At 54.2% G+C, this 27,343-nt stretch overlaps 4 protein-coding genes and 1 long non-coding RNA gene across 7 annotated transcripts; 2 read left to right on the forward strand and 3 right to left on the reverse strand.

Annotated features, from left to right (window-relative positions):
* GPN2 (GPN-loop GTPase 2) lies at positions 1-6,068 on the reverse strand. 3 transcript variants are annotated; one of them, XM_064471190.1, is made up of 6 exons: positions 5,337-6,068; positions 4,064-4,509; positions 2,347-2,503; positions 1,993-2,153; positions 1,202-1,332; positions 1-714 (listed from the first exon to the last, which is right to left on the reverse strand). In XM_064471190.1, the coding sequence occupies exons 2-6, from the start codon at positions 4,478-4,480 to the stop codon at positions 642-644; spliced, it is 939 nt and encodes a 312-aa protein (XP_064327260.1). In that variant the 5' UTR covers positions 4,481-4,509; positions 5,337-6,068; the 3' UTR covers positions 1-641. The 3 variants fall into 3 exon arrangements, with proteins under 3 accessions (XP_064327260.1, XP_064327262.1, XP_064327261.1); XM_064471192.1 differs by having other exon boundaries at positions 5,322-6,068; XM_064471191.1 differs by having other exon boundaries at positions 5,295-5,385.
* Positions 6,069-6,199: 131 nt separating this feature from the next.
* On the reverse strand, positions 6,200-11,184 carry GPATCH3 (G-patch domain containing 3). Its single transcript, XM_064471189.1, has 7 exons — positions 10,770-11,184; positions 9,745-10,163; positions 8,260-8,434; positions 7,851-7,910; positions 7,447-7,568; positions 7,150-7,277; positions 6,200-6,547 (listed from the first exon to the last, which is right to left on the reverse strand). Exons 1-7 carry the CDS (start codon positions 11,134-11,136, stop codon positions 6,328-6,330), a joined length of 1,491 nt encoding a protein of 496 aa, XP_064327259.1. The 5' UTR covers positions 11,137-11,184; the 3' UTR covers positions 6,200-6,327.
* A 264-nt stretch (positions 11,185-11,448) lies between these two features.
* LOC135316825 (uncharacterized) lies at positions 11,449-13,493 on the forward strand. Its single transcript, XR_010376051.1, has 3 exons — positions 11,449-11,805; positions 12,637-12,768; positions 13,236-13,493. It is a non-coding gene; the product is annotated as an uncharacterized LOC135316825 (long non-coding RNA).
* Positions 12,534-15,492, reverse strand: NR0B2 (nuclear receptor subfamily 0 group B member 2). The gene is made up of 2 exons (XM_064471616.1): positions 14,323-15,492; positions 12,534-13,866 (listed from the first exon to the last, which is right to left on the reverse strand). Exons 1-2 carry the CDS (start codon positions 14,849-14,851, stop codon positions 13,586-13,588), a joined length of 810 nt encoding a protein of 269 aa, XP_064327686.1. The 5' UTR covers positions 14,852-15,492; the 3' UTR covers positions 12,534-13,585.
* A 1,637-nt stretch (positions 15,493-17,129) lies between these two features.
* On the forward strand, positions 17,130-26,848 carry NUDC (nuclear distribution C, dynein complex regulator). Its single transcript, XM_064471615.1, has 9 exons — positions 17,130-17,294; positions 18,814-18,891; positions 21,172-21,372; positions 21,848-21,931; positions 22,274-22,387; positions 22,844-23,038; positions 23,662-23,745; positions 24,072-24,190; positions 25,895-26,848. The coding sequence occupies exons 1-9, from the start codon at positions 17,199-17,201 to the stop codon at positions 25,944-25,946; spliced, it is 1,023 nt and encodes a 340-aa protein (XP_064327685.1). The 5' UTR covers positions 17,130-17,198; the 3' UTR covers positions 25,947-26,848.
* The last annotated feature ends 495 nt before the right edge of the window (positions 26,849-27,343 follow it).

Consider the following 27,343-nt stretch of genomic DNA (forward strand, 5'->3'; position numbering starts at 1 on the left):
TGACGTTCCCACCAGAGGCTTTTTAGCCTTGGGCTTTGTAGCACTCTTGGTTTTATTTATTCAGGTTCAGCAAACTCACAAGATGAAAGCAAGACGAAGCAGTGTTTTATTAAGAAAGAGTCCATCATTATTTAAGAAAAAAAAAAAAAAAGAAAAACAACCATCTTTCTGTCCTTGAGACAGATCGGAGGCTTCTTAGCCTGAATATTCCTCCGAGTACGAGGCCCAGGCACACTCCTCCTGTGCAGTAAACCAAGAACTTTTGTCTCAAGTCTCATGGCTCAAACTGACTTTTCTTTCTCTGGCTTCACCTTGGTCATGATGAGGAGGAGGAGCCTTGGCAAAGGTCAGCCTCCTTTACCTTGCTTCTCCTCTCTTGCTAACCATGCCTTCACCTGGCTCCATCTCTCTTGTTCCTAAGCAAAGACCCAGCTTGCCTTGCACTCAGCCACCGCCTTTCTGCAAAAACCCTGCTCTGCGCAGCGGGGCTGAAGCACGAGAGGTCAAACGCTTGCAGAGAGGGGTCCTGCAGCCAGACCCCTGCCTGGAAAGGCTTTCACACGATGCAGAGATCCCTTAAGCTCCTGATAGGAAAAGGAGAGGAGTCAAAACTGAGAGCAGCTGTGGAAGATGTGGGTGTGTTACAGATCCATCACTTCTTCTTCCAGGGCTTTGTCCTGAGATTGCACATACTTCTCCTGCACTGCAAGTGTGCTGATAACGCAGTAATTAAGGAAAACAAGGGGCTGGGCTCAAACACTCCCTTCTGCAAGCTCTTAACGTTCTCAGCAAGGAACCAGCCCCACATCAGCCCGAAGGCTGGCAGGAAGACAGCAGTACTGGCAGCAGCATGCATCACCTGAGTTATTTCTGGCTCTGGCTGATCCCAGACTGACACGTACAGGAGAACCGATTGTATGGTTTGGATGTGGTGGAACGAACCAGTCCAAGGGAGTGCGAGAGAGAGGAAAGTTGTCAAAAGATTCCTCCCACATTCACAGTGTCAATTAGCAACAAATGTGGTGGCTTTGGTGCGGACAACCGTCTGCTAAGGTCTGGGCCAAGCCCGACTCGCTACACACGTATCACCAAACTGCATCAGATGATGTTAGTAACAACCTGGGCCTGCAAACTGCCAGCCCCACCCCAGGGAAGGAGAAATTAAAACTCAACACAAGAGCGGATGGGCGGAGAAGGATACGAAGTAAAGTGGAAATCGGCTCCCACTGCCGCCGACATCAGGGCTTCCAGACTCCTGTGCTCCTGGTCTCCGAAGGAATAGCCATTGGCTTTGTCCACCGCCTGCATCACCTGCCGCATGCTCTCCTTATCCTGAAAGGGAGGGAGATGACACACAGGGAACACGGCCCTTCCCTGGAGGCAAAAGCTCACGCTTGGATTTTCTCCGGGGCTCTGGGCCACCCACACAGCGCCCAACACCCCGGGGGTGCTGCCGGCCTTCCCGAGCCCAGCGGGGCCGTAGGACAACCAGGGGCACCCCCTCTGGAGCCCGAATACACGATGGGCTGACACCCTCCACCCTCTCGCTCCCTTTCATCACCTCTTGCCTCAGCCCATTTGCCTTTGTTGACGCTTCTGCAAACTACAAGATTAATGTTTTCAGCCCTTCCTTCCAAATGTATTCCTCCCAATCTTCTAATTATTTTGTGCTCCCTAATTTAACAACGTTTTAGGTAATACTTTGCCCCGATTTGAAATGCAGGCGTAGAAGAGCCGAATGAAGGGGGAGTCTTAATTCCCCACCCCAGGACACAAGGCCCGCATAGCCCCAAGCTCATTAGCCTTTTCTTTTCCTTTGGCTGCCACAGAACACTTACAAGTCTGGGCGCAATTCACCGTCCTCCTCCATCCCCGAGCCTCTTCACAGTTGAGCTTTTCACCCCCCATGGCTCTAAGCAGACGTAACCAACAGCTACCAAACGTGCTGACTACACGCTCCCTGTGCTCTCTGCCCCACTCCTGCTGCATCACCTGGACGTTGAGCGGAACGAAGGACACCAGGCTGTAGTCCTCGATCACCTCCACCAGCTTCTCATTGAGGCGGCGATAATTTCTGAAGAAGGGGTCGGAAGCTAAATGGTCAACCAAGTAAGAGAGGTCCAGGACCTCTGTGTAATAATCCAGGTTGAAAGCTGCAGGGAAACACCGGGAAGCTCTGAAGGCAGTCTGTAAATATTCCCTGGCCAGAACACACCACCAAGAAGCCAGTGAGATTTACACCCGTTCCCCCACCATCTTCCAGCCATACATCCCTGAAGCCGAGCAGCTAACCTGCACCCAATTCCCCGGCCCAATCCCCCACGTCCCTCTCGCAAAGGCTCTTACCCAGCTTGCCGTATTGCTCGATCAGGTCCATCTTGGAGAGGACGTTGACATGGGGCAGTTCCACGTGCAGCATGGTGGAGAGCGAGGTGCAGAGAACAGAGATGAACTTGCCAGGGTCCGTGCAGTAGTGAGAATCCACCAAATGCACCGCAGCCAGCTGGAGAGCAAAGGCACAAAGGGACAGCACAAGGTCAGGCCTGGTGACGAGTCCATCTGCTTGCTTTTGGGACAGACTAAGAAGCTGCTGTAGGACAATCTGTTCAGACTATATCCACAGAGACTCCCACACAGGGGAAGTTACCACCTACCTTCTAGTTCTTGCATATAATACATCCTCATACATGAGCGCACATAAATATATACACAGAAGTATATATTGCCACACTCACACCCATAGACCACCTGGGATTCAGGACCCAGGGTGCTGGTGCACAAAAAGGGCTGTGAGGAGGCTTACAGAGGTGCTGAGCTCCACCAGCAGTGCTGAAAGACACTTAAACCTGCAACAGCTCTCCCTTTTCTCAGGGCTTCTTTTTTTGCAGATGAAGTTTCCGCACCCATCTGGACTCTGCAGGTTTTTTGGGGGTGGGAGCCGGGGTTAACTCTCGTTCTGAAGGACACGACTGCCTCCAGATTTCCACCTTCCCCACAGGAACGCTCACACACAGCGTACGCTCAGGAGCAGTAACTGTAGGACACCACGCTCTGCTGGGAGAACCAATTGTCATGTGGTTTGAAATAATAATTAATAATTAAACTAATGAGCAGTTTGATTCCCTGTGTTTCAGGCAGCTGTAACAATGTGGTCCGAGATCTCTGTTAAGTTACTGCCTGTTACACAATGTTACTCAAAGTCAGGGCTCTGTAGTGAGGGTGGTTGAGTCACAGCTGTGCTTCTGCAGCAAAAAAGGCCAGTTTAAAGCTCACAGGCAGGTGTAAGCACTCGAGTGAGCACCAAAACAGCCGTGTAACTACCTTTTTTTAGTTACTACAGTTTCATGTACATTTATTTGAATAAAAATAATTTCTAAGGTGCAGAATCCCAGTGACATTCTCAAACAAATGAACTCGCCCTTCTTGCTCACACCACACACGGTTTGCACATTCATGGTTTGGCCCAAATGCAAAACAAGTGCAACGTAAGCAAGTTAGCTCGGTTATGGGACTCTTCTCACCTGCGCTTCCTCATTTGCATCTTCCATTGTGCAAGAAAGCGCAGAGCACGTACTACAACGTGCAGAACGATTCGGCTCGGCTGCAGTTGTGCCGGGTAGGGCCCCGAGATGACGCCTGAATTTCTCACAGCGCGGTGCAAAGGGTCCCCGCTCGCCCAGCGCACGCGCCTGCCTCCCCGCTCCGAAACACAGTGCCCGCTCCGATGAACCACAAAAGGTCTGCGGAGAGGACCCTGGAGCACAGCGAGAGCGTCTGAGGAAGGAATCCGTGTTTCTGTTCCCACTGCATTAAATGTTCAGGGCATTAAATGCCCTGAACAAGCCACTTGTTTCCCAACCCCTCTGAGCATAAAACGGTGTAAAATCTCCCTCCTTCCCTGATAAAGCTGTTTCACATGAAAGGCCAACCAGGTTAGGAAAGAAAACAGTCATTAGTACCCACTAAAAGCTCTGACCATGTGGTGTACAGCTTCCCAGCCCCTTGCACAAGCACGCGGGGTGCCAGGCGCTGATCCCAGCTCTCTGCAGAGCCCCAAACGTACCCTGAAATTCCACTTGGCCAACTGCGCAAAGACATTCTTCAGGGCCTCATGGTGGGTGTAGAGCTCCACCTGCCCTGGGCAGTCGAACAAGTAGTAGTGACCCCTGAATGCGGCCAGCTTCTCCTGCAGCCAGTCGAAGTTGGCTTCCAGGTACTCCATGCAGTAGATCAACCCGCCATTGGGCCCCAGCTTCAAGTTCTCCATGACATCGGGCAGGGTGATGAGCTCGGCAATGTCCACGCCACACTGGTAGGGCATCGCCTCGTTGGCAGGGTCCAGGTTCACCACCGTCACCTTGCGCCCGATCCTGCCCATGAACTCCTGCATGCCGTGGCAGTAGGTCGTCTTCCCGGAGCCCGGAGGCCCGATTACCACCTGGCCGAAGGCCAGCAAGCTCCCCTTGCTGCCCTCAGACATGTTGGCTCATTTCCTTCTCCTTCTGTTGACTGAGAAAGGAAAAGCTCCCATTTACCATTTTATTTGCATTGATATGAACGCGATCGGCCGGGATTCACACCCAGGGAGCGGGTGGAGAGGAAGGGAAAGCGCCATTTTGTAACATCCCGTCACTCCCTGCACAGCTGAGCCCCGTGCTGGGGCGGGCATTACCCCATTACTGGTGATGCCGTGGCTGAAAACAGGTGCAACCCCCCCAACCAGACCCACATGGCTGTGCCTGTGGGATGCAGACCCCTACTCCCGCCTGCATGTGGGGTGAGTTTTACCCTGGTTGGGTCCTTCATGATGTGGCAGCACCCACATGTTCCTTCCCTCACGTGTCCCCATGTCCCCCCTCCATTTCTCCATAACCCCATCTCCCTTTCCTCCCTCATGTCCCTTCTCTCCACATAACCCCCATATTTCCATATCCTCCCTTCTCCCCGTGCCAGCCTATGTCCCCTCTCCCACTCGCTCCTTCTGTCACCCCATATGCCCTCTCCCTGCCATATCCCCCCTCCACCCACGTCCCACACCTCCCATCGCTTTCTCCCGTCACGTCCCCTCTTCCTCCAACTGTACTCTTTGCCTGCAGCCCCTTTTCTCCCCATGACCCCCCTTCCCCCATGACCCCCCTTCCCCCCGTGTCCCCTTCTTTCCCCCCCACGTCCCTTCATTTCCCCCCCACGTCCCTTTACCTGCGCCCCCATTTATCCCCACACCCCTCCTTCCCCCACGAACCCCGCTCCCCACCGCATCCCCCCTCCCTGCCCAGGCCCTTCACCCCTCATACCCCGCATCCCCCTCACGCCCCCGGTACCGGTAGGCCTCTCGCCGCCTGCCGCCGCCCGTGCCCTCGGCGCTGGGTCCGGGTCACCGCGGGACCCCGAGCGTCGCGTTCCGGGTGCGGAACGGCCGCCACCACCACGGCGCCCCCTGGCGGTCGGAGGGACGCGCAACTCCTCCATACGCCGGGACTCGAACCCCGGAACCTGGGCTCGGCGTGCGGGTCCCGGGTTCGAGTCCCGGCGCTGGCCCTTTTCCCTCCAGCACTACCCCATCCCCAGCTCCATCTCCAACAGAACGGGAAATTACACCCCGCATCCCCTCCCGACACAGTGATAGCCTTAAGGAAGGTGCACAGGGCCAAGCCGGAGCCTGCCAGCAGAGCGTTCACCCATTCACATTTAACCCTCCAGTACTGGGTCACTGGGACAAAGACTCTCCCCTAATTCCAGAAAGAGTGCCTGCATCAGGAAAATGGGGTAGAGGACATGGGAGAACCATGGAAGGAAGCACCCGCTACGCCCGACTGCAGGGAAACGCCTCCCGCAGAATTCCTCCAGAGGCTGCCAGGACGAGTCTTTCATCCTGACAAGTTTCTCCCAGGAGTGTGGGATTGTCATGCCCAAGCAATGCGAAGCTGCAGGCCAGCAGCGAGCTTTCTGCAGGACAGTTACTGTGCCACGGCTGGCCCTGTCTGTACTTGTCCCTCTCTGGGTCTCAGGCAGCCATGAACTAAGAGTTCTGGTTTTTTAGGCTGACCTAGCACACAAGCTTGGTTGATCCAGGCAGAAGCATCAGCTTTAAACTGTCAGTCAGGAGCACAACACCCTTCCCCATTCCCACTAAACAGGACCAGCACTATTTCCCCTCATTTGAATGGTTCAATTCAGGGGAAGAAACCCACTGAGGCAATTTTTGTTACAAGTCTATATTCCTTCCAAAAATAAATATATGAGCACCCTGCTCCAAAGCCAAGCCCAGGAGCCAGCCTGTGCTCGACAGGAGCAGAACCAGTACAAAGGCTCTGGGACAGTCTCTGCTCAGCGTGACTGGGCACTGAAGCTCTCCAGAGCACCGTGGGACGCCCGGACAAACGCCATGTCCTGCCTGTACTTCATGGCAGTGGGTGGCTGTCGCCTGAGCAGCTGGTCACCGCTGTCCTTTGGGTCAGGGTCATCATAGATGGTTGAGATGAGGATGGGAGCGTCCCGCCGGGGCTTTTTCACCTTGCTGAAAGTTGGCAGTTTCTCCCCGTGGTACCTAGAGGGAAGCAGGAAACGTTTGGCCCAACATTGCTGAGGCAGGCAGACACCCCTGTGCATCCCAGCTCATTTCCTTCACATGCTGCAGGGGAGAAGTGGACCAATATAGGGCAATAAGGATTCTTGTCCTATTCATGGCTGCAAGATTGCTCTAGAACAAGAGCCAGCCCTCGCAGTGGAACACAGCACCACGCAAAGCCTCCTGAAACCCCACAGAGAAGAAAGGTGGGGGTGAGGTCCACAGCTACAGCTCACGTCACTTGGGCTTCTCCCATCAGAACACTGTAGCAGAGGTGACCCTCGAGCCTCAAGCACAGCTCTCCCTCTGTGTTTGTGCGCTGCATGAACCTGCAAACGGTTCCAGCCCTACTCTGACACCACAAGTTCCTCTAAGGAGGAGGGAATCATCAGGAAAAGCAGCATATTTAGCTCTGGAGTGCTGTGGCAGGCCTTGCCACCAGCTTCACAGAGAAAGGCAGATCCCGGGGACAGCCTTACAGTCCTGGTTCACACTCCGCTCCTTTTGTGGCCAGTTAGCTGCTGCATCAGCCTGAGCAGAGGCTCTGAACACAGGCTGGCAGGGCAGGGTTGGGTACTTACCCCAGCCCCCTCTTGCATCTGGGGTTCTGACCCTCATTGTCCAGAGCTTCGGCCATACCAGAGTTGCTGGTCCCCAGCCCCAGCCCCTCCGTCCAGCCCTGCTGCTCCAGCACCTTCCTGCCAAAGCCCTGAGAGAGGGGAAAAAAGGGTCACCGAGTTGCTGGACAAATCCCATCCTCATCTTCCCAGAACCGTCTGCCCCCTCCCCACATCCAAGACCTCTCCTTCCCTGAACCCACATCCTCTGAGCATCACCACCGCAGCCTTTCCCCTCCGGAGCACGCACCCGGAGCTCACCTTGGTGTGTCTCTCGAAAGTGCCAATCTGTGGCCCTGAAACAGACCCATCCTCCAAGCCATCCCGGAGTCGCTGTTCCAGCCACATCTGGACCGAATCCCGAGCATCCTTATCACCTCCATCTAGGCAGAAAGAAGCAAGAGTCAGAGCAGCACAGCTCAGGAAAGCTGTTCACTACTGACATTTTCCCCAGAGCACCACGCAACAAGGAGGTAAAACCTGTTCTTTTTGGCAACTCTTGCTGCCAGACAAGAAAAACGTTGTTTCAAGTACACTGACATCTTGGATGCTTTCAAAGGATGACAGAGCCAAAGAGTTCCCCACTGCAGAAATTCTGCAGGGTCAGAATTTCCCAACCTCCCTGCTTTCCTGGTGGTGGGGGGTGTGTGTTTCAGCGCAGATACCTTTGTCATAGTAGATGCTCATGTCCACATCCCAGTCATCCGCCGTCTGCTCATCAAAGTCTGCCAAGAGAAGGAAAGCATTGTTTTTGGTGATGGTGGTGGCAGTCTGACACAGAAGAGCTGTTTGCTGGTGGCCCAGCTCCCTATTTTCTCTAACAAAATGGGAAGGAAATGTTACTAGAGACTGGGCAAACCACAGCACTTACACAACAGGCTGCCAGTAGGACCACTGGGGTCTCTGGTGACTGGCTTGAACCACTGCAGGTTTTGTGATCAAGGGAAGGTTTAAAAAGTGATGGCAACTGATCTGGAACGCTGGTATGGGGTTATACCCGATTTACCTGCAGGGCCGGGCCCCCCAGCTCGTGGGGGTTAGTTTGTGGCTCAGCAACACAAACACCAGCATTACCTCCGTTCTTCTCCTGCCAGTACTGAGCATCTGTGTAGAAGACAAGGCCAGAACCACCTTTCTCCCACTTCAGCTCAATCTCCTCTTCAAAGAGCCGCTCCTCCACACGGTCCTGCTTGGTCACGTCCTCGTACAGAGCCTCGTGTCGCTCCCACTCCTCACAGGTATCGTTGTCCTGCAAAGGAGCCGGTGAAAGGCGGGTGACACCACCAGCACACAGCCTCCTCCCTGTTCCCCTGACCCTCGCGGCCCATCGCAACACCTTCCCTACAAAACAGCTTTGTCGACAGAGCTCGTCTCAGCCTGCTGTTTTCAGGCACTAACACGACCGGCACCGATGACCTCATTCCCCTGACTAATGCCATCTTCAGAGTCAGCAGACAGAAGCGGTGAAAAATACCACATCACACCCACTTCACGGCATGCTTTCAGCAGCGTTCCCGATCTGTAACGCAAAGATGCCCATTTAAGGAGCAGGTGTGCTGTACGTAAAGTCAGCACTAGCAACAAATTAATTCCACTCACGTTGATCCCTAAAGAGATTGTGTCAGTTGCAGCGGAGCAGCTCGCTGGCACAGTCACAGATCAGACTGACAGCTTTACTGCTGCCTGCCCCGTTCTGGGCAGAGCCCTCTAAGGAAGACATTAACTAAGGAACAGTCAAAAGAATGACTTGAGATCCAGGAAACACAGCCTGTGAGAAACGACTAGAGGAGTCTTGTTTAGTCTGGAGAAGAAAAGACTGAATAAAAAGTTTGTAAAGGAGGGAACAAAGCCTTCTCTGTGTCCGCTGTTGCCAGGAGAACCTAATGGGATAAAATTGCAGCAAAGATCGGGCATCTAAATTAATTCTGGTATAGCACAGAACGGGAATGGCTTGCCTCGGGATTGTGCTGCCTCTGTAATGACAGAGGTTTGTGAGAACAGGCTAGACAGGCGTCTGTCAGGTGGAGGGAGCAAGATAGTCCCTGGAGAGCCTGTCCAGCCCAGTTTTCTAGGACTCTCTGTCATGAAAGCCATTTTTTCTCAGAATGACTAACTTCAATCACAGGATCATTCAAGGTCAACCACTTGTACAGCTCTGCGTGTTGTTTCCAGCACACGAACGTGCTCCCGAACCTCCAGTCACCTCATTTACAAGCAACAGCAGAGCTAGGCCAATCCGCCATGCAGCAGGGTGGAGATCTGCTCCCGCAGCACCAGCCTCCACCGGTGCTCGCTCCTCTGGACTCCCTTTGGGCTCAACCCCCACAGCTGGCTTGATTTGGACGAGCAGTTTCGGAAGCATTAATGCCTGCACTGCTCAAACGCCAAGGGGCTCACTGCACCAAGACGTGAGCAACCGTATTTTAACACCATTTTTATACAAGTGATTTAGACAATACAATTAAAAGATTTAAAATGAGCTCTGGGAGAGTTATAGAGCTCTCCCAGCTTTGCAGCCACAATAGCTAACCTTGGATGGTGCTAGAAAAATCTACTTACGTCATCCGAGTGCGACTCCTCTTCCTCCTTCTCCTGCCCCTCCTCATCTTCCTCAGCACTGGCTGGGTGAGTCACCTCAGATCTTGCCACAGGCCCATCTTCCTCTGTGATCTCATCCCCCGTAGCAGTGTAAACTCTTTCTTCTTCTATAACTGTCTCAGTGTCCTGGTATTCAAAAGGCACATTCCCATACCTACGGGATGAGCCTGTCTTTGGAAAATCCAGCTGCAATTTCTTGATAATCCGGGGAGGCAGCCTGCAGGCCCGGATCAGCTCCAGAAAAACTTTCAGGGGGGTGCCCACATTCCCGTAAGGCATGAAGGAAGGGGGGTTGAACTCGGGCAGCTGCTTCAAGTCTGCTTCTGTGACGGATTCGCCTGCGGCTGCCTTGCTGCTGCTGCAAGGCAACATCTCCGTGCCTGGAGGACAGAAGGAATGCAGTGAGGTGGGGGTTGGTTTCTTCTCCCAAGCTGCTGGTGATGAGAGGAAACGGCCTCAAGCTGCATCAGGGAAGGTTGAGATTCAATATTAGGAAAAATGTCTTCCCTGCCAGAGTGGTCAGGCCCTGGCACAGGCTGCCCAGAGAGGTGGGGGAGTCACCGTCCCCGGGGATGTTCAAATACTGTGTAGATGTGGCACTCGGGGACATGGTTTAGGAGGCCTGGGGGTGTTGGGCTGGGGGTTGGACTTGATGATCCTAGAGGTTTTTTCCAACCTTAATGATTCTATAATTCTACGCTGTGAATGGTTTTTGGGGGAAACACACACTCCACCAGAGAGGGGTTAATCAGGGATGAGAAGATCCCAAACTGACTTTTCTTGCCTCTTAATGGATTTAAGGCATTAAGGAAACTCCCTGAAGGGTTTTAACCACCCGGTGCCCTCAGGTTGCCTGCTGGGACCCGCAGAGCTGGGATCTGGTGCCCAGCGGGTTCTCCAGACCCTTCCAGGCCCATGAGGGGAGGTCCGGCCCGGCTGCCCTCCCCCACCCTCCATCCTCCACCCCTCCCGGTGCCCGCTCGTACCTGCCCCAGGGCTGAGGCGGACCCTGCGAATGAGGCAGCGACCGGGCACCGAGGAACCACCGGGCCCGATCCAGCGCTTGCCCGAGTACATACGGACGAAGCGGCGGGCGCGGCCGGGCTGCACGGCCACCAGGCAGGAGCAAGTGCGCGGCGCCGCCGCCGCCTCCTCGCCGCCGGTCGGCGGCGGCCGCTCGGGGCGGTGACGGTAGTGGAAGCAGAGGAAGCCGCCGGCCTCCACGAACTGGCTGAAGTAGGCGCGGAGCTGGGCCGAGCGCAAGACGGCCGGGATGCCGCTCACCAGACAGTAGCGGGCGGCGGCGGCGGGGGCGGCGCCGCCATTACCGGGACTACAGCTGGGCGCCGCCATCTTGCCCCAGCGGGACGGCGCGTCGCGGCTGCTGGGCGCGCGGTGATGACGTCAGCTCCAGACGCGAGGAGTGGGCGCCGCCTGGCGGCGGGGGAGGGCGCTGCAGGCGAGGGCGCTGGGGGAGGTCGGGGGGGTTTGCGGAGGAACTGAGGGTGCCCAGGCCCCGGGGGGGGGGGGGGGTCACAGGCCTTGGGCGTGGCAGGGGGTCGCCAATCCCGGGGGTGGGGTCACAGGCCCCAGAGCAGGTCACAGGCCCTGGGGATGGCAGGAGGGGTCATCGGCCTTGGGGGTGGTAGGGGGTGGCCAGACCCCGGGGTGGGTCACAGGCCCTGGGGACAGCCAGGCCCCAATAGGGGTCACAGGTCCCGGGGGTGGCAGGTCCCCAGGGGGGGTCACAAGCCCTGGGGGTGTAAGTGCGCTGGGGAGTCCAGCCCCCCCAGCTGTGCAGTGCAGCGGTGTGAGGGGTCCTGGCTTTGCCCTCTTGGTAACGTCCCAGTGCTGTGTGTCCCACGATGGAGGGGTGGCCCCACAGTGCCAGACCTGCCTCGTGGGCAGTGACACGGGTGGTGCTGTGTGGACAAGGGAGCCCACAGAGATCCCGGGTCCCCAGGGGCTGGTGGGACCGGTGGCAGGACAGAGACCCCGCAGCATCTGCGTGCCTGGTTCGGGGTAAGTCTGGCAGCGGGGCTGCTCGGCATCCCATGCGCCGTGACTCAGGCACGCGTCACTGGGCTGCACGGCTCAGGGCCGCCCGTGGCTGGCGTGGGTCTGCGGAATTCATCCGGTGACTCACGCGCTCCCTCCCTGTGGAAAATGGCAGTCACGGGGCTGAGATCACCGTGGAAGCCGTCTGTCACCGTTCAGCAGCAGCAGGGAGAGGTGGAGGGACAGACTGATAAAGCGGTCCTTCCTCCCACTGGGCTAAAATTCGAGGTGTTTCCATGGGTGACAGAGCACAGGGAGGCTTCGTGTGCCTTTACCCAATGCCTCGGGTGGGTCGGGCGCGGCAAACGGATGGTGTTTGTGCCTGTTGGCAGCTGTGTGCGTGTCCAGGTGTGTCAGAGCACCCGCCTCCGACATCGCCGCCAGGGTGGGAGCCCTCGGGGCGAGGCTCAACACCCCAGAGAAAGGCACAACGCGCAGACAGGCTGCGATTCCGCTGCCTCTGCGAATTTCCGTCTGAGGGTTTTTGTGCTGCGGGGCTGTTCATCAGACTGCTCCCGCCGGCGGTGATCGACGCGTGCCCGCATTGCAACGCTCCCTCGCCACGGCGAGGCAGACGGGATCTTATGGAAAGCCCTTTTTCGTTTGAGCGTCCTTTCCACGCCGAACCTGCAGCCGGTTTTTCTAACCCCCCCCAAGAAATTTAACACTGCCTCTAAAATGTCACCACCATGTTCCAAAATGTAAACCATTTTATTAAAAAAATAATTTACTGCATCTTATATACAAACCGCAAGAATATTCACTTATAAAATACTGACATTTCACTTGTTGCAGAAGCTGCAGGCAGGAGGAGCAAGCTTTCCAGGCGTGCCACACGTGCCCCCAGCTGCAACTCCAGGGAGGGACGTTTGGTTCTCCTCTGTAGCATTCACAGCTCGGGGGGTCACTTCTTATCGCATGAACAAGGTAAGCCCGCAGCCCAAGATGATGTGCCATGGGGTTTAGGTGCTCTTAGGTAACCCATTGCTCTGCGAGCAGCTCTGTTGTGTTTCATGGCGTTATGGAGAAAAGAAACAATCTAAGGACAGGTAGGAGGGGTGAATCTGCACACTTGGTACGATTTTTCTCTGGCTTTTTTCCTCTTGGCACCTGAGGAAGATCCTTCATCAATATTTCTAAGATTTCAAGCACAATAGACAGACCCAGACTTCACCCAGACCTAATTCCATGCTGTTTGCGCTCGGTAAGCGACCCCACTGAAGATGTGTTACTCAGCGTGCCTAAACGCTGCAGAATCAAGCTGTTAGCTGAGGCCAATCCTCATCTCTTGGAGTTAACAGCAAAATGCACATTGATTTTAATGGGACCAAGGATTCATTGAGTAAAAACCACGACCGGGCTCTAACCTGACCTACTCCACGGTCTGTTTGCAGGTGGCTGAGCAGCTCCGGCTATGTAATGGGGAAAGAAACCCGTCACCTGCACACATGCTACCTGAAACGGAGACCGGCACAGGCGGAGCAGAAGCTGCTGTAAACATGGGCTGAACCGGAGCCGTTTCTCCGTGTGCTCTGCCGCAGCCTGGCTGAATCCTCTGGCCTCAGCCCTACCGAATTGCGCGGTTCGCTGCAGAGCCCAGAGCTGAATGGCTAATTCCTGTCTTTCATTAAAAAATAGCTAATAAATAGCCAGTCCTGTCTGGCTAAATCCCCTCTCCTAGATTTGCTTTGCTGCCCGGCGAGGCGTGGGGAGCATCCACGGGGCTGGCGCCGAGCGCGGCGGCTCAGCACGCCACGCGTGCCGCGGGGACCAGCTGCCTGCCGGTTATTTCATACAGCATTTCCGCGATGAGCTCGACGATGTCTGCGTTGCCGATGACGGGTCGGAAGAAGAGATCCGTGATGAGGGCGGGAGGGATCGATTTTAAGGTAGAGGCGATCAGCAAAATGCGGGCAAAGCGGCCCTGGTCCTCGGGGTGCAGTGGCTGCAGGACCTCCTGAAGCGCTCTCTGGGCTTCCCGCTGGAGGCTCTCGATGTACATGGAGGCCCTCAGCCCGGGGACATCTGCCAAGGGAGAGGAGGAAAAGCCGGTGATGAGGGAGGCTGGGAAGAGCCCCAGGTTTCTCCCGTTCCCCACCCTTTCCCCATTTCTCAGAAGGGATCTCCGAGGCTATGGTAACGAGACACAGCTATTTCAGAGCTGCTGTTTTGAGGGAGCAAAAGTAGTTAACTGGGCAAACTCATGCTTTACAAATTAAATCCCAGGTTCCTTTATTGTCTGCGAGGGCAGGCAAAGGTGTCTGGCTTCTACCACTACCTTTGACATCCCTCCTCCGCCCTTCCCAGTGTATTTTGTAAGATCGGTGTTAAGGATAATACCTTATCCTTTCCAGCCCTCCCCGCTCTCCCGCCTGCCCGTGCTCCGAACATCTACAAGCCAAGAGACGCGTGTCCAGACGCTCGGGTGTGCGGGAGGTGGTCTCCCGACGGCAGGCAGAGCCACCACGGCTGGGCACTCACCGGGGTTGAAGAGAATGGCTCCCTTCAGGTAGGCGTATTCCTTAGGGCTCAGGTCCAGGCTCCAAAAGGTGTTCAGGCAGCACTGCAGCCGCTGCACGGCGGCGAGCGTGGGCTGCGTCCGCTCGGGCTCCTGACGCTCGCTTTGGCCATCGAGGAGGATCTTCTTGAGCATGCTGGGGGCCGGGGTCTCCATCACCTCGAAGGTTACCATCTCCTGGACCAGCCCCAGGAGGAAGAGGGGAACCCAGCAGCTGTCCAGCAGCAGGAGTTGATCCTCTCGCGGCAGCAGGTGGAAGGAAGGGAGGTTTTTCATGAAGGTGATGGTTTTTACCAGCACGTTTGAGGCCGCCTGGCAGGTGATGTGGGGCGTGCGGAGGCAGACGGTCCGGCGCTGGTGGCAGAGGCAGTGCTGGTGGGCTGGGCTGTGGCCGACCCGGCCGTGGGTGAGGTTCTGGCTGAGGAGAGTGTAGAGGATGGCGGTGCGCTTGTCTTCACCGTGGCACTGGCACCTCTCACAGTCCACATCCATCCTGCTGGTGGTCAGAGCTAAGCCTAGCAATTGGATCCTTGGTGAAACTCAGCTCCTGCTACAGTGGCCAGGAGAGAGATGTGAAATGCCTCCCAAACCCTCCGTCGCAGGCTGAATTCTCCCCCGTCCTCCTAGCTCTGCCAGCCCACAGCTGCTCAAACCGGCTCTTATAAAGCTGGATCACCAGTGAAACACCCCTCCACAGCCTTGACCGCCTTGTGATTAAGCGGTCCTCGTTAAAAAAAAAAACCCAACCCAGTCATCCCTGGGCCGATTGGCTCTCCACGCGGTGTCAACGGCCGTTTTCTCAATGAAGCACCGGCGGGGAGGGGGGGACAGTGGGTTGGGCGGCCTTATCACGATTACCTAAACAGTATAAACAAAGTCATTAAGCCAACCTGTACCATGGCACCAAGGCCCCGCGCTGTCATCGGCCAGCGCTATGTGGCAGGTGTTGCTGCCAGGAGGTTCACACACACACACCGAGGGCATTCGTCTGGGCTCCGCGTTCAACGGCCTGCGTGCTCTGGCCTTGGGAAGAGCAACCTGGAAGTCGTTTTATCAGCGGCTGTTTGCCTAACCTTGCTGACAGGAGGCTCGTGTTGTTACAGTCGACGAAGAGAAACTCAGTGAACCGGTGGACTGTAGTATTCAGCCCCAGGCAGGGTCCATCGGTTAGTGGCTGTCAGAGGGAAACACAGGGGCAGGGGAAGGGCAAATTATCAGATTTTCACCTTGAATTAACAGGTATTTTTATCTGTTGACCAGCAGAAATTAGGAGGGCAATTGAGGAGCTTCTAATGACCGGTTTGCAGGGGGCTTGTGGTGGGGTAAGGGATCATAGAATCATAGAATGTCCTGAGCTGGAAGGGACCCGCAAGGATCATTGAGTCCAACTCCTGTCCCTGCACAGGACACCCCAAATTCACACCATGGCTCTGAGGGCCCTGTCCAAGTGCTTCCTGAACATCGCCAGGCTGGTGCCGTGATGCCTCCCTGGGGAGCCTGTGCGAGGGCTCCACCACCCTCTGGGGGAAGAGCCTTTCCCTAATAACCCAGCCTAACCCTCCCCTGGCACATCTCCCTGCCATTCCCTGGGGGCCTGGCATTGGTCACCAAAGAGACCAGCCCTGCCCCTCCTCCTGCCCTTGGGAGGGAGCTGCAGAGCGCCATGAAGCTGCCGTCGGCCTCCTCTGCTCCAGCTGAACAACCCAAGGGACTTCAGCCGCTCCTCGTACGGTTTCCCCTCTAAACCCTTTACCAACACTTGGCCCTTCTCTGGCCACTGGTTGAAGTGTAAGATCAGAAGATTGAGTAAAATGTAAGAAGAGGAGGCTGAGGGGAGACCTTATTGCTCTCTACAACCACCTGAAAGGAGGCTGTAGTGAGGGGGAGGTGTTGGTCTCTTCTCCCAAGTCACCAGTGACAGGATGAAAGCAAATGGCCTCAAGCTGCATTAGGGGAGATTTAGATTGGATATTAGGAAAAATGTCTTCACTGAAAGAGAGGTCAGCCATTGGAACAGCCTGCCCAGAGAGGTGGGGGAGTCACCGTCCCTGGGGGTGTTCAAAAAACATGCAGACGTGGCATTTGCGGACATGGTTTAGGAGGCCTGGGGGTGTTGGGCTGGGGGTTGGACTTGATGATCCTAGAGGTCTGTAAAAAATAAAAAAGGTTCTTCAAGCCCTCTGAAAGCTTCTGATCTTCCATCTTCAACCAGGGATGTTTTAGGGTACAGAAAAGGGCTATTTTGTCTCATGGTGCTTTGGTTTTCTTCTGGAATGAATACAGCAAAATAGGATTCTTGTTCCCGCAAAAGGTTTCACAGAAGATGCACAGATAACACAGGTAACATAAAAACTTCTCACCCTGTGGTTTCCACCCTCCTGGAGAGTTTGACCCTCTCTGGTAGCTTTGTGTCCGCGGGATGGCAGCAGCTCTGCCGCAAGAAAAGGCTGGGTCCGGGCCTGGGCCCGCCGAGGGGGGGACAGGGAAGGACAGCACGACGGGGACGGGGGGTCCCTCACCCTGCTGATCCCCCCGACCCCGCCCTTTGCACTTTGACCCCTGACCCCCCTTCCCGGGAGGGTCACAGGCCGCCACCGAAAGCTCTGGAAAGGCCCGCGCACGGCCGTCGCTATAGCAACGGGACCCCGCGCCCGACGTCCCGCCTCCCTCCGGCGGATTGGACTCGGCCGCAACCAATCATCGAAAAGAGCGGCGAGGAGGGGCGCTGGGATTGGCGGGTGGGGAGGCGCGCGCGTGCTTCCGCTCCCACCGTTTCCTCTTCCGGTTGCCGGCGTGAGGCGGGGGGGTCCGAGGCGCCCAGTGCGGCGGGAACGGCAAGATGGGGCTTAGTGCTGAGGAGGCCGCGGAGCAGGAGGATCGCTTCGATGGCATGCTCCTCGCGATGGCCCAGCAGCACCAGGGCGGCGTGCGCGAGGTAGCGCCGCCGGGCCCGGGATGGGGCGGTGGAAGCTTTGCCGTATTACCGGGGGGGGGAGGGGCGGTCCCGGGAGGAGCGGGGGGGGGTTCCCGGCGCTCCCCGGGCCGGGCATGTGCGGCACGTGTCCCGCCCCCCCGCTCCGGGAGCGGCGATAACGGCCCAGGCCCGCGCTCAGCCAATTAATTAGCTAATTAATTAACGAGGAGCTTAAACCCTCACCGCAGCCTTGTGCCCCGGCCTCCGGCACCTCCGGGTCCCGGCACAGCAAAACACAGCAGGGGAGGATCGAGTCGCCGCCGGTCCCGCTTTCCCAGCACAACACCGGAGCGGCTCCCGAGGCCTGAGGGGCTTAGGCTCGGCCTCAACGCGTTTCCTCTCGTGGCCGGGGCTCTGCAGACACTCCTCGCGCTTCCCTCCCCGCCAAGTCTCGCTGGGGTCTCTGAGGGTTTGAGCACTGACCTGCGGGAGGGCTGGGGGGCTGGGAACGTCCCACAGGCAAAGGGTTTGGGGAAACGGTGTGAATAGCGGCTCCTCCCGCTGTAATGAGCCCTCGGACCCAGGGCAGGATTCCAGGGGAATAAAGGGTAAGCTAAGGCCACTGAGAGCATGGATTTCCCTTGGGGTGTTTGGGGGTGCCAGTTTGTAACTGCTAATTCATTGGTGATGTCTGGTGGGCAGCTAGTTGTTATTTTGTGAAAATAACCATGACACAGGGGATGGTGAGTTTGCACACTTTGAGGATTTAGGCATCCAAAGAAGCAAAATAACTGAATCCCAGAATGGCAGGGGTTGGAAGGGACCTCTGGAGATCACCTCGTCCAACCCCCTGCTTGAGCAGGAGCACCCAGAGCAGGGGCCACAGGACCGTGTCCAGGCAGGGTGTGAATGTCTCCAGGGAAGGGACCCCACAGCCTCTCTGGGCAGCCTGTGCCCCTGCTCTGGCACCCGCACAGGGAAGGGGTTTGTCCTCATGTTCAGGTGGAACTTCCCGTGTTCCAGCTTGTGCCCGTGGCCCCTTGGCCTGGCATTGGGCACCACTGGAAAGAGAAGTATTGACAAGATCCCACCTCAGCCTTCTCTTCTCCAGGCTGAATAAATCCAGGTCTCTCAGACTTTCCTCATGCAAAATATGGCATACATGTGTATCTGTATACATACGTGTATATATGCATGTATCCATATGCGCTCACCCAAATCCCTGCCTCGGACAACAGCCTGGGAGGTCAGAGTGGCTGTACCTGCACAGTCATCTGAGATAAACTGTGTGTCCTTTCTTCATACCAACCACACAAATTCCTCTTCTGAAAACTGGGAATCCAGGAGCCGGATCCCCACAAAAACCACAGGATGTTCCCTCTGGGAAACGTCACGGGGCTGATTTCAGTGTGATCCTGGCACGGACACAGATAGGGAGTGCAAAGAATAACGGCGGCTCAAGAGGCACAAGGTGATTTGGAGTGATCTGGTCTCATTGCTCTTGTTTTCTCTCCATCCCCCTCCCCATTTCCTCTACCAGCTGGTGAACACGTTCTTTAGCTTCCTGAGGCGTAAAACAGATTTCTTCACCGGTGGAGAAGACGGAGTAGCAGAGAAGGTAAAAACCCCCAAATCCTCAAGCTTTTATGTCTTCTAACTTACCTGCCACCCATGTCTGTGCTGTGCGAAGACTTCCCTGCCTGAACAACTCCAAGCATCCCAGTGCACTTGGGGACTGGCAGGCTGTGATGCTGATGAAACATATCGCTGAAACACAGTAATAACAAGCTGTTCCTGCCTGAGGTGAGGCACACACGATTGCTTGTTCGAACGGTACTGATGGTGCAGGGTATTTTTTGCCACGCTCTGGCCAAAGGCTTGTTTGGAAAGCAAATCTGGCAGACCAACTTAACGGTGACAGACACCGCAGTGTTGATAACCCTGGATTACCTTGTTTGTTCATCTCAGAAAAAGCACAAAGTCCACATCTCTCCACATGTGGCTGCACCTTTGTCTCGGGACTGCGGTACCTGTACGGAGCGAGTGTGCTGGGGAGCAAGCCTGGGGGTCCGGGCGGCCGCGTCGGCAGCCTGAGCATCTTCTGTCCAGCAGATATTCCTCACCCAGCTCGAGAGCTGAAAAACTAAATTGTTTCACTGTAGGGAAATAAGAACCAGAGCATTCAAACACGAGCTGAAGGTTTCTTGTTTGTACTTAACAGTACAGCAGCTGTTCCCCTTCCTGGGCTACTGGAACTCCACCAGCAAAGCAGGTGCTGCTGCCATGCCGAATGCTTTAGGGCAGATGTTAATTGCTAACACAGTGTGTAAGGTGCTCTGTCCAGTCAGTAACAGTGGCAAAACTAAGGGATGGGAAGGAGATGGTTTCAAAGTAAGAAGGATGAAGTGTACTGCTGTTTTTCTTAGACCAGAGAGCAAAATCTCCCCAAATTCCTGGGAATGTGGGCTCCCAGGGAGTGAAACCCTGTGTAGCACGTCAGAGATAAGCACCAGCTGGTGCTTTTGGAGGTCCTGGCTGCTGCTGTTGGCAATTCCGTAGCAAATCCGTGTTTGTGCCTGTAAAAGAGAAGTGTTTGTGTCCTTGGGCAGTATCTGTTAAAATGCTTTATGGCCTTCTGAAAAGGTGCTCCGTACAGAGTCTCTGACACCATGGTAGCCTCAACAAAAACTGAAGAAGCTGCTTCCCCAGTCCTGCTCGCCCTTTGGCAACAAGGTCGTTGCCCTTTATGGGGTGCTGTTTGAGAAGTCTTTGTGTAGCGCGAGGCGGGTGTGGTGGTACGTGGAGAGGAGAGCGGTGTGCGCGCACTGACAAGCTCAGGCAATGGAAATAGTTTGCTCACCGTGGATCCTTGTGCAGTTGGGAACAGGGGCGGGGAGATGCACGTCTTGGATCCTGTATCCTGGGAGACACCGGACTCGCGTTGTGTAAATAAATCTTGCTTTCCCCTTTAAAACAAAGCAGAAATACTCGGTGGTTGGTTGCAAAACTATTTACTTATTACATAACAAAGTACATAACTTTGAGTTGCTCTGGAAAGGTGCTGAATCCCACCCCCCCACCCCCCCCCCGAAGTTTCTGGGATATCTATAAACCGGTACCTGAAACCCCTGTCTGAGAAATCTCTCTGTTCTGATTCTTTCTCTCAGATTCTATATTGTTTTCTGGAGCAGCCTTCAGTTCTCATAAGTGCTGCTTTGCACAGAGCTGCTGGTGCTATTGACCAAGGGGCAATTGCGCTGGCTTACTGCCTGTGTACTCAGCTTTCTCCGAGCAGTCCAGCCGTTTGCATCAGAGACCTTGAGGTTTTGCTTTTTGTAGTCACAATGACATGAGAGTTCGGAGTGAGGTTTGAAGCAAAGATTTATTGTAGGAGCTTGCCCAAGTGTAAATCACCGAGCTTCTCAAATGTTTCTCTTCTAAATCCTGACACTGAATCTCTGTCTAGTGCCTGGGAAAAAGCCCCGTCGTGGGAAAGGTCAGAAGTAGGTAAAAAAACCCTTGGGTGCAGTGTCTCCTTTCTTCCAGCTGTCCTAGATGTAGGGAGTAGCTGCCAGATGGCTGGGTTAGGTGTCTGCTCGTCCTGCTGGATTTGCACAAAGGCCAGAACAAATGGAGAATCTTTATTTTTCTATTATCTCCATGGAAATACACTCCCTCTGTGAGGAAGAACTAGGAAGGGACTACATTTAGATATTTTGAGTTTTCCCCTACTCTAGATTCTCAGTCAAAAGACTAGAGTGACAACAAAGAGAAAAGTGACAAGACCTGCATGACTAACATGTTCTCATGCTCCTCAGTAGGCAGTGGGTTGGCTTCATCTGGGTTTGAAAAAGCGGAGATTTTTTAAATCCCTTTGATATGTGTTCCTGTCTTTCAGCTGATCACAGAGACCTTCAACCATCACAACAAACTAGCTCAGAAGGAGCGGAAAGAGAAAAAGGCTCGTCAAGAGGCAGAGCGGCGTGAAAAGGCAGAGAGAGCTGCGAAACTTGCTAAAGAAAAGCAAGAAGCAAATGAGCCAAGGATTAAGGAACTTACGGACGAGGAAGCGGAAAGGCTGCAGCTGGAAATCGACCAGGTGAGAGCAGTGTCTGGTGCCTGCAGGTACCATCTAGGCTGTCTCCTCCGTTGGCTGGCGTGTCGCTCGGGTAGCAGCGAGTGGTTCACATGGCTCCAGGCTTGTTCCTTTGCAGTGTCCGGACCACCAGACTGGTGTGCTTCAACATGAAATTAGCCTAGGCCAAACCGTTGCATTTTCATGTGGACTCTCCCGTAAGTCGCTTTGCCTTTCCGCCTTCAGCAAGCTCTCTGTAGCAACACCGTCTGCTGCAGCCGTCAAGGTGTGAGGGCCAAGGGGGTCGTCTTCCCCTTGGCCGTTCCGCTTTCCTGTAACACTGTTCTATGGGCCGAAGAGTCCCCATCACCCTTGGGGGGCCGTTCCGAGTCCTGCTCTTCGGTTTCAGCTGAGGAGGCTGAGGCCACCTAGTGTCAGACCAGCGAGTAACACAAAGCACCGGCACTTGTCTGAGCATGTTCATTCTCTTTTTAAACAGAAAAAAGAGGCACAAGGACAGATTAACAGTGTCCCAGTGAAACCTTCGGAAGATGAAGGTGAATCTTCGGATTCTAACAAACAGGTAAAGCTCATCTAGGGACTTTATTTTAGTCTGAGAGAAATAGCTTTCTGGGCATCCATAGGAACCCCTGTCAATGCGAGGGAATGTGTTGAGAACACACACTTAATTCCCAAAGATTTCAATGCAGGGGTCGGGGTGTGTTATGTTTTGTTTTCTTTTCCTTTCCCTTTTTGTAATTCTGTTTTAACAGAAACACCTACATTTCAGGCTAAATCTATGTGAATATCAAATAAATGCACCTGACCCTGAAATTCTTATAAAAACCAAGACCTGTTGTTACAAGTGAAAGATAAATGGGAACTTGAAAAGCTTCTTTCTTTACACTTTAAATTGGTTGCTTAGGAAACAGATGACGAAGAGGAAGATGAGAAGGACAAAGGAAAACTGAAACCCAACTCTGGCAATGGAGCTGACCTTTCAAATTATAGATGGACACAGACTCTTTCAGAACTGGATGTAAGTATTGCCTTATTACCAGGATCTGAGGAATCTGAGATTGGGAAAAAGAGCAGGTGCTGGTAAGAATGGTGGAGCCGATGCCCTGTACCTCAGTTGCCTGCGGAAAGTTGTTAGTGGTACGTAACGGCAGCATTTCAGTAGCTAGGAGAGAGCTTCGTGACTAAATGAAATGCCCAGAAGCTGTATTTAACTTTGCCAAACCTTGGTCTTGTTTAAAGAAGAGATTAAAAACTGCTTCCCTTTTTACGGTCCCTTTGAGGTATTGGCCATCCTGTTAGCCAAACTCATTCTGGTATCCCTTCACCTCTCGCTCACTCAGTACCCCAAGGAGAATAGTGCGTGCTCTGTCTTATTCTGGTGAAACCGAGGCAAAAAGTTGTAGAATAGCAGCACAAGAGGAGAAGGAGAGGCTTTGCTGCTCAGCTCCTCAAATCTGATCTTTGTCTGGTGCAGCTGGCCATCCCTTTCAAGGTGAACTTCAGGTTGAAGGGGAAGGACGTGGTGGTGGATATTCAGAGACGGCGCCTCAAAGTTGGCCTGAAGGGCCATTCGCCTGTCATCGATGGAGAGCTTTTCAATGAAGTGAAGGTGGAGGAGAGCTCCTGGCTGATTGAAGATGGTAAAACAGTCACCGTGCACCTGGAGAAGGTAAAGCAGAATGCATCAGGGAGGATTCAGACTTGTCTGCCTCATCCCTGGTGAAATAAGAGTCTGACAAAACCTGTGAAAGCCCTGGGCTTTGGTAGCTGAAGCAGAAGAACCGTGCTTATCCTTGGTGCAGTGTCGGTGCTGCTGTGGGAAGTGGGGTATTGCAAGTTCGCCTGCCTTCAGCCTAACTTCATGCTAATCCAGGATATCCAACTGATTACTGAGCAGTTCAGGAAAAGCTGGAAGGAAATCAGCCTTTTTAAAATTGTTCCTTGATGGAATAATGCCACATTTTGACACCTGTTAGTGACATGAAAACCCAGGGACCAACCTTATTGCTTGTGTCCCTTCTGGGCCTCTCCAGGCGATGTGTTTGTGACCCCATTTATGTCATGCCAACGGTGAGATCTGACGTGCTCTCACATTTCCCGGTTGTGGAAATTCAGGCTACCTAAAGTGGTTTGGAATGGAAGTAGTACCCTTTATCCATGTTCAGATTTTACTGACGTTTAGAAAACTGTCAAATAAAATTTGATTCCAGCAGCTTTTTCCTGTGACCGAGACATAAAACTCCTACAGCAAGTCCAGGAAAAATAAAATATTCTTGTTTCTTCATCCTTCAGATCAACAAGATGGAATGGTGGAACAAACTAGTCTCCACAGACCCAGAAATCAACACCAAGAAAATTAATCCAGAGAACTCAAAGGTAAAGAGCTCCCCCCTCTTCTGCTGAATGGAGCCCTCTGATAAATGTGCTCCCGCTTGGCTCACATTCTGCTTCTATGGCTGGTTTTTTACCACTATAAAACCAGTACTGGGAGTACTGCTGCGTGTGATGCATTGGGTGACATAAGTGCCCCCAAAACTTCAGGTGAATGAAGCTGAGTCTGTACCTTAGTGTCTGTAGAAATACTTGTGCAGCCCGTGCACGCAGCGTAGCTTAATCTCAATGTATTCGTGTTCTCTGCAAGCAGAGCGTGTATATGGGTTGCGACAGGTGATTCCAATTTTGATAGAAATCCTTGCTTTCAGTTGTCAGACCTGGACAGCGAAACTCGCAGTATGGTGGAGAAAATGATGTATGATCAACGACAGAAATCCATGGGCCTCCCCACATCTGACGAACAGAAGAAGCAAGACATTTTGAAAAAGTGCGTAGACCTCATTAATTTGTTGGGTGTTTGCTTTCCCGAGCCCCTCTCCTTTTCCTCTTTGACACAAATATGTGAGCAGAAAACAGGTTGGCCTTCAATCCTGCCTGTGTTCACCGCTGAGTTACGAAGTCATTAATTGTTGGCCAACAACCGGTGTCCATAAAAGCCCACGGGAGTAGAAAGCCTAATGGGAAATTCTGAGAATAGCTTAGCTCTGGAATTGTCTTAATCTGCTGATTCAAGTCCAGAAAGCGTGTTTGGGACTGGAGGTACCATCTCTGCTGAACTTTAACATGGTCTTGATTGTTTTCTAATCTCCCTCTAGTCAGTAGCCCAGATAATCTCCCCTCCCTGCACACCTGCCACCAGACAGCTGTCTCCAAACCAACAGCACTTTATGTCTTTATTGCCCTGTTTGGCACAAATGCACCTTGGCAGGGAAATTACCCCTGGAGCTCCCAAGGCCGTTTGGGAAGGCGTGGGGGCACTTCTGGGTCACACAGCTTCTTCAGCAAGTGCAAACCCACATCTTATCTCAGGATTGGAAGGAGGATTTGGTGTAGAAGGCCTGGATCCCTTTCTCCCTTATCTGCAGCAGCAGAAGCTTTGCTCTGATCAGTGCGCGAGTACGGCGTAGGGTTGCAACTGTTTCAGAGCAGAGACCCGACTTCCTTAGTGCCTGTCTGCTGAGTTAGGAGAACGGGAGGTAGCCCTCTCCTGGGAAGGCCGCATCCAGGATACCTCGTTGGCAAAGGTCGCTTGTTCAGCGCTCTGGAAGTTTGGCTTGTGTGCAGGTTGGCTGGTAAAGAACGCGTAGGAAGTTTCCTAGACTTCGTTCAGGCCAGAGCAGGCTCGGTGACACCCAGGGTGGGTCCTGATCTCTGCCAGTGAAGCCCTCCTGGCTGCTCAGCAGAGACACTCTTCTCCCAGCATGTATTTCCGTGGAAATGGAAAGTGGAAACGCTGTGGTGGCGTTTCAGGGCAAACCGTGAGATGAGAGCGTGGAGGAAGACAGTGGCCTGCCCTTACTTGCACTTTGTGCGTGAATCCTCCACGTGGTTGTGCGTTGTATCCCTCGGTGAACTGCAGGGCAGAGGAGGCAGCCAGGAGCTCCTGCATGCTCTAGTCACTCCTGATCGCTCATCGGCAGAACTTTCTGATGTGGCGACCTGGGTCCAAATAGTCCTGTCTGCCAGGAGTGCAGTGTGCTTGCAATCAGGTTGCACTTAGTCTGAAACCAGATTTCTCTGGTCACGTCCTTCATGAGTTTTCACTGTCGCAGCACTGGAGCGGCCCCAGTAATGCTTAACGTAACGCGTTTGAGCTTAAATCGTAATCTACCCTCACAATCTCCCCTCTGCCCCACAATCAGTGTCACGGCTGCTACGTGCCTGTCCGAGAGGTAACAGTTAAAGGGTGTGTGTCTGATAATTAATAACTCCCATGTGTCTGGACTTGGCTGACCTTGATGGCTGGTAGGATTGCCGATGCCACTGACCCGAGGGAAAACTGTTTGTAGTACGGGGAGTGTGTCCCGAGGAGCCCAGCAAAACGGTCCCTGCTGCGGAGGGCGTGGGGAGGAAGCAAACCTCCTAGTGCAGGAAGTGGGGGTGCCTCACCCCCCCACCCCACCCCCAAACAGAGCTGTTCTGCGGCTCATCCTGACTCTCACCCACGCTCTTGTCTTTCTTTTCCTTGCAGGTTCATGGAACAGCATCCAGAAATGGACTTTTCAAAGGCTAAATTCAACTGAGCTCTCCCCTTCTCCCCCCTCTTTCAGTCAGCCCGTTGAACGGGGCAGGATATGTATTGCCGGATACCTCTTACCTGGGGCAAGTAAACACCTCCAGCATCCCCACCCGAGCTTGCTGTGGAGGCAGCTTCATCAAGTCGTCCTCAGTTGTCCTGTGTTGAGCGGAGTGCAAGGCCATGGAGGCGGCCTGCAGCAGCTCCAGTCGGAGCTGTCTGTGCCGCTTCCCCAGCAGCAGTTAGGAGAGAAGGAGGGGTTAGAGCAAAAAGGGTGTTAGGGCTACAAGCGCCAGACTTGAGAGAGGTTTTGGGACATGTCCTTAATGTTTCGCTTAGCTTCATCTCCTGGCTCTTCAGAGCTGCTAATCCACTCTTTGCTATTTCAGCTTGGCAGCAGGAGCTCCTCTGAGTTTTTACTCCCTTCTCCTCAGCTTCCCCGCTCTCCTGTGAAAACAAGGGCCAGTTTATTCTGTAAAATAATTCTCCTTCTGCCTCCTTGGGAAGGGAAGACACCAGTCTAAAAAAACAGCTATTGCAGTAGAGACAGTGTCTGCTCCTCCTTACTGCTGCTTCTGCGCTTGCCAGAAGCGGAACAGCCTGAGCCCCGCAGGGCTCAGGGGAGAGCTCCCATCACAGCTGGAGAGGTGGACCTGCTGTCCTACGGCAAGGGGAGGCTGGAGCGTGTGTGGTTGTGGGCCAGGGTGAGGGTGTGGGGGGTCTTTGGGGTGCTCTTCTTGCTGGGAGTGTGTCTCCTGCCTCTTTTCCAAGAGCCTCTCTCCCTGCTGACTACTGACAGGCATCACTGCGTTCTCTTCTGAGCTCCCGCTGACGAGTGGCGTTACTCTGCATGTTCGTTATCTTTGTTAAAACTGCAGTGCAACATTAAAAAAAAAAAAAAGTGGCATATTTCCAGGTAGAGTGTGTGATTTCTCCTGCAGAAGGGATCCAGGCTGGGATGTGAGCTGGGAGGGGGCAGCGCCTGTGAATGAGGGTGCCGGGAGGCTGCTCAGCAGGGGCTGGGGGTCGTGCTCTCTGCGGCTGCCCGTAAATACCTCTCGGGCTCCCTGCTCTGGACTGATGTTCGCTCCCCAGCTAAGGGGCGGCAGCTGGAGCTGCGTGTCTCCCGCGAGAGTGCCGACACTCTCCGTGCCCAGCTTAAACCCTCGGGGATGACCACGGCTCGTTGCTCCAGGCTCCGCTCTCCACGCAGCAGCGTGTGCCTGTGCTGAGGAAGCCACCCTTGCCCCAGGTCTGCTTTATGATGAGCTACCGAAGACAGTGTCACAAAAGCCCCGGCTCTGGTCAGTCCTTTTCAGCCTATTGCAGACCCCTTTTGCCTCTGCTGCCCTGATACATTTCCACCTTGTACCAGAGGGAGTGGGCACAAACGGCTGAAAAACC

The sequence above is a fragment of the Phalacrocorax carbo genome, chromosome 22 (genome assembly GCF_963921805.1).
Source record: "Phalacrocorax carbo chromosome 22, bPhaCar2.1, whole genome shotgun sequence".
NCBI classification, from domain to species: domain Eukaryota; kingdom Metazoa; phylum Chordata; class Aves; order Suliformes; family Phalacrocoracidae; genus Phalacrocorax; species Phalacrocorax carbo.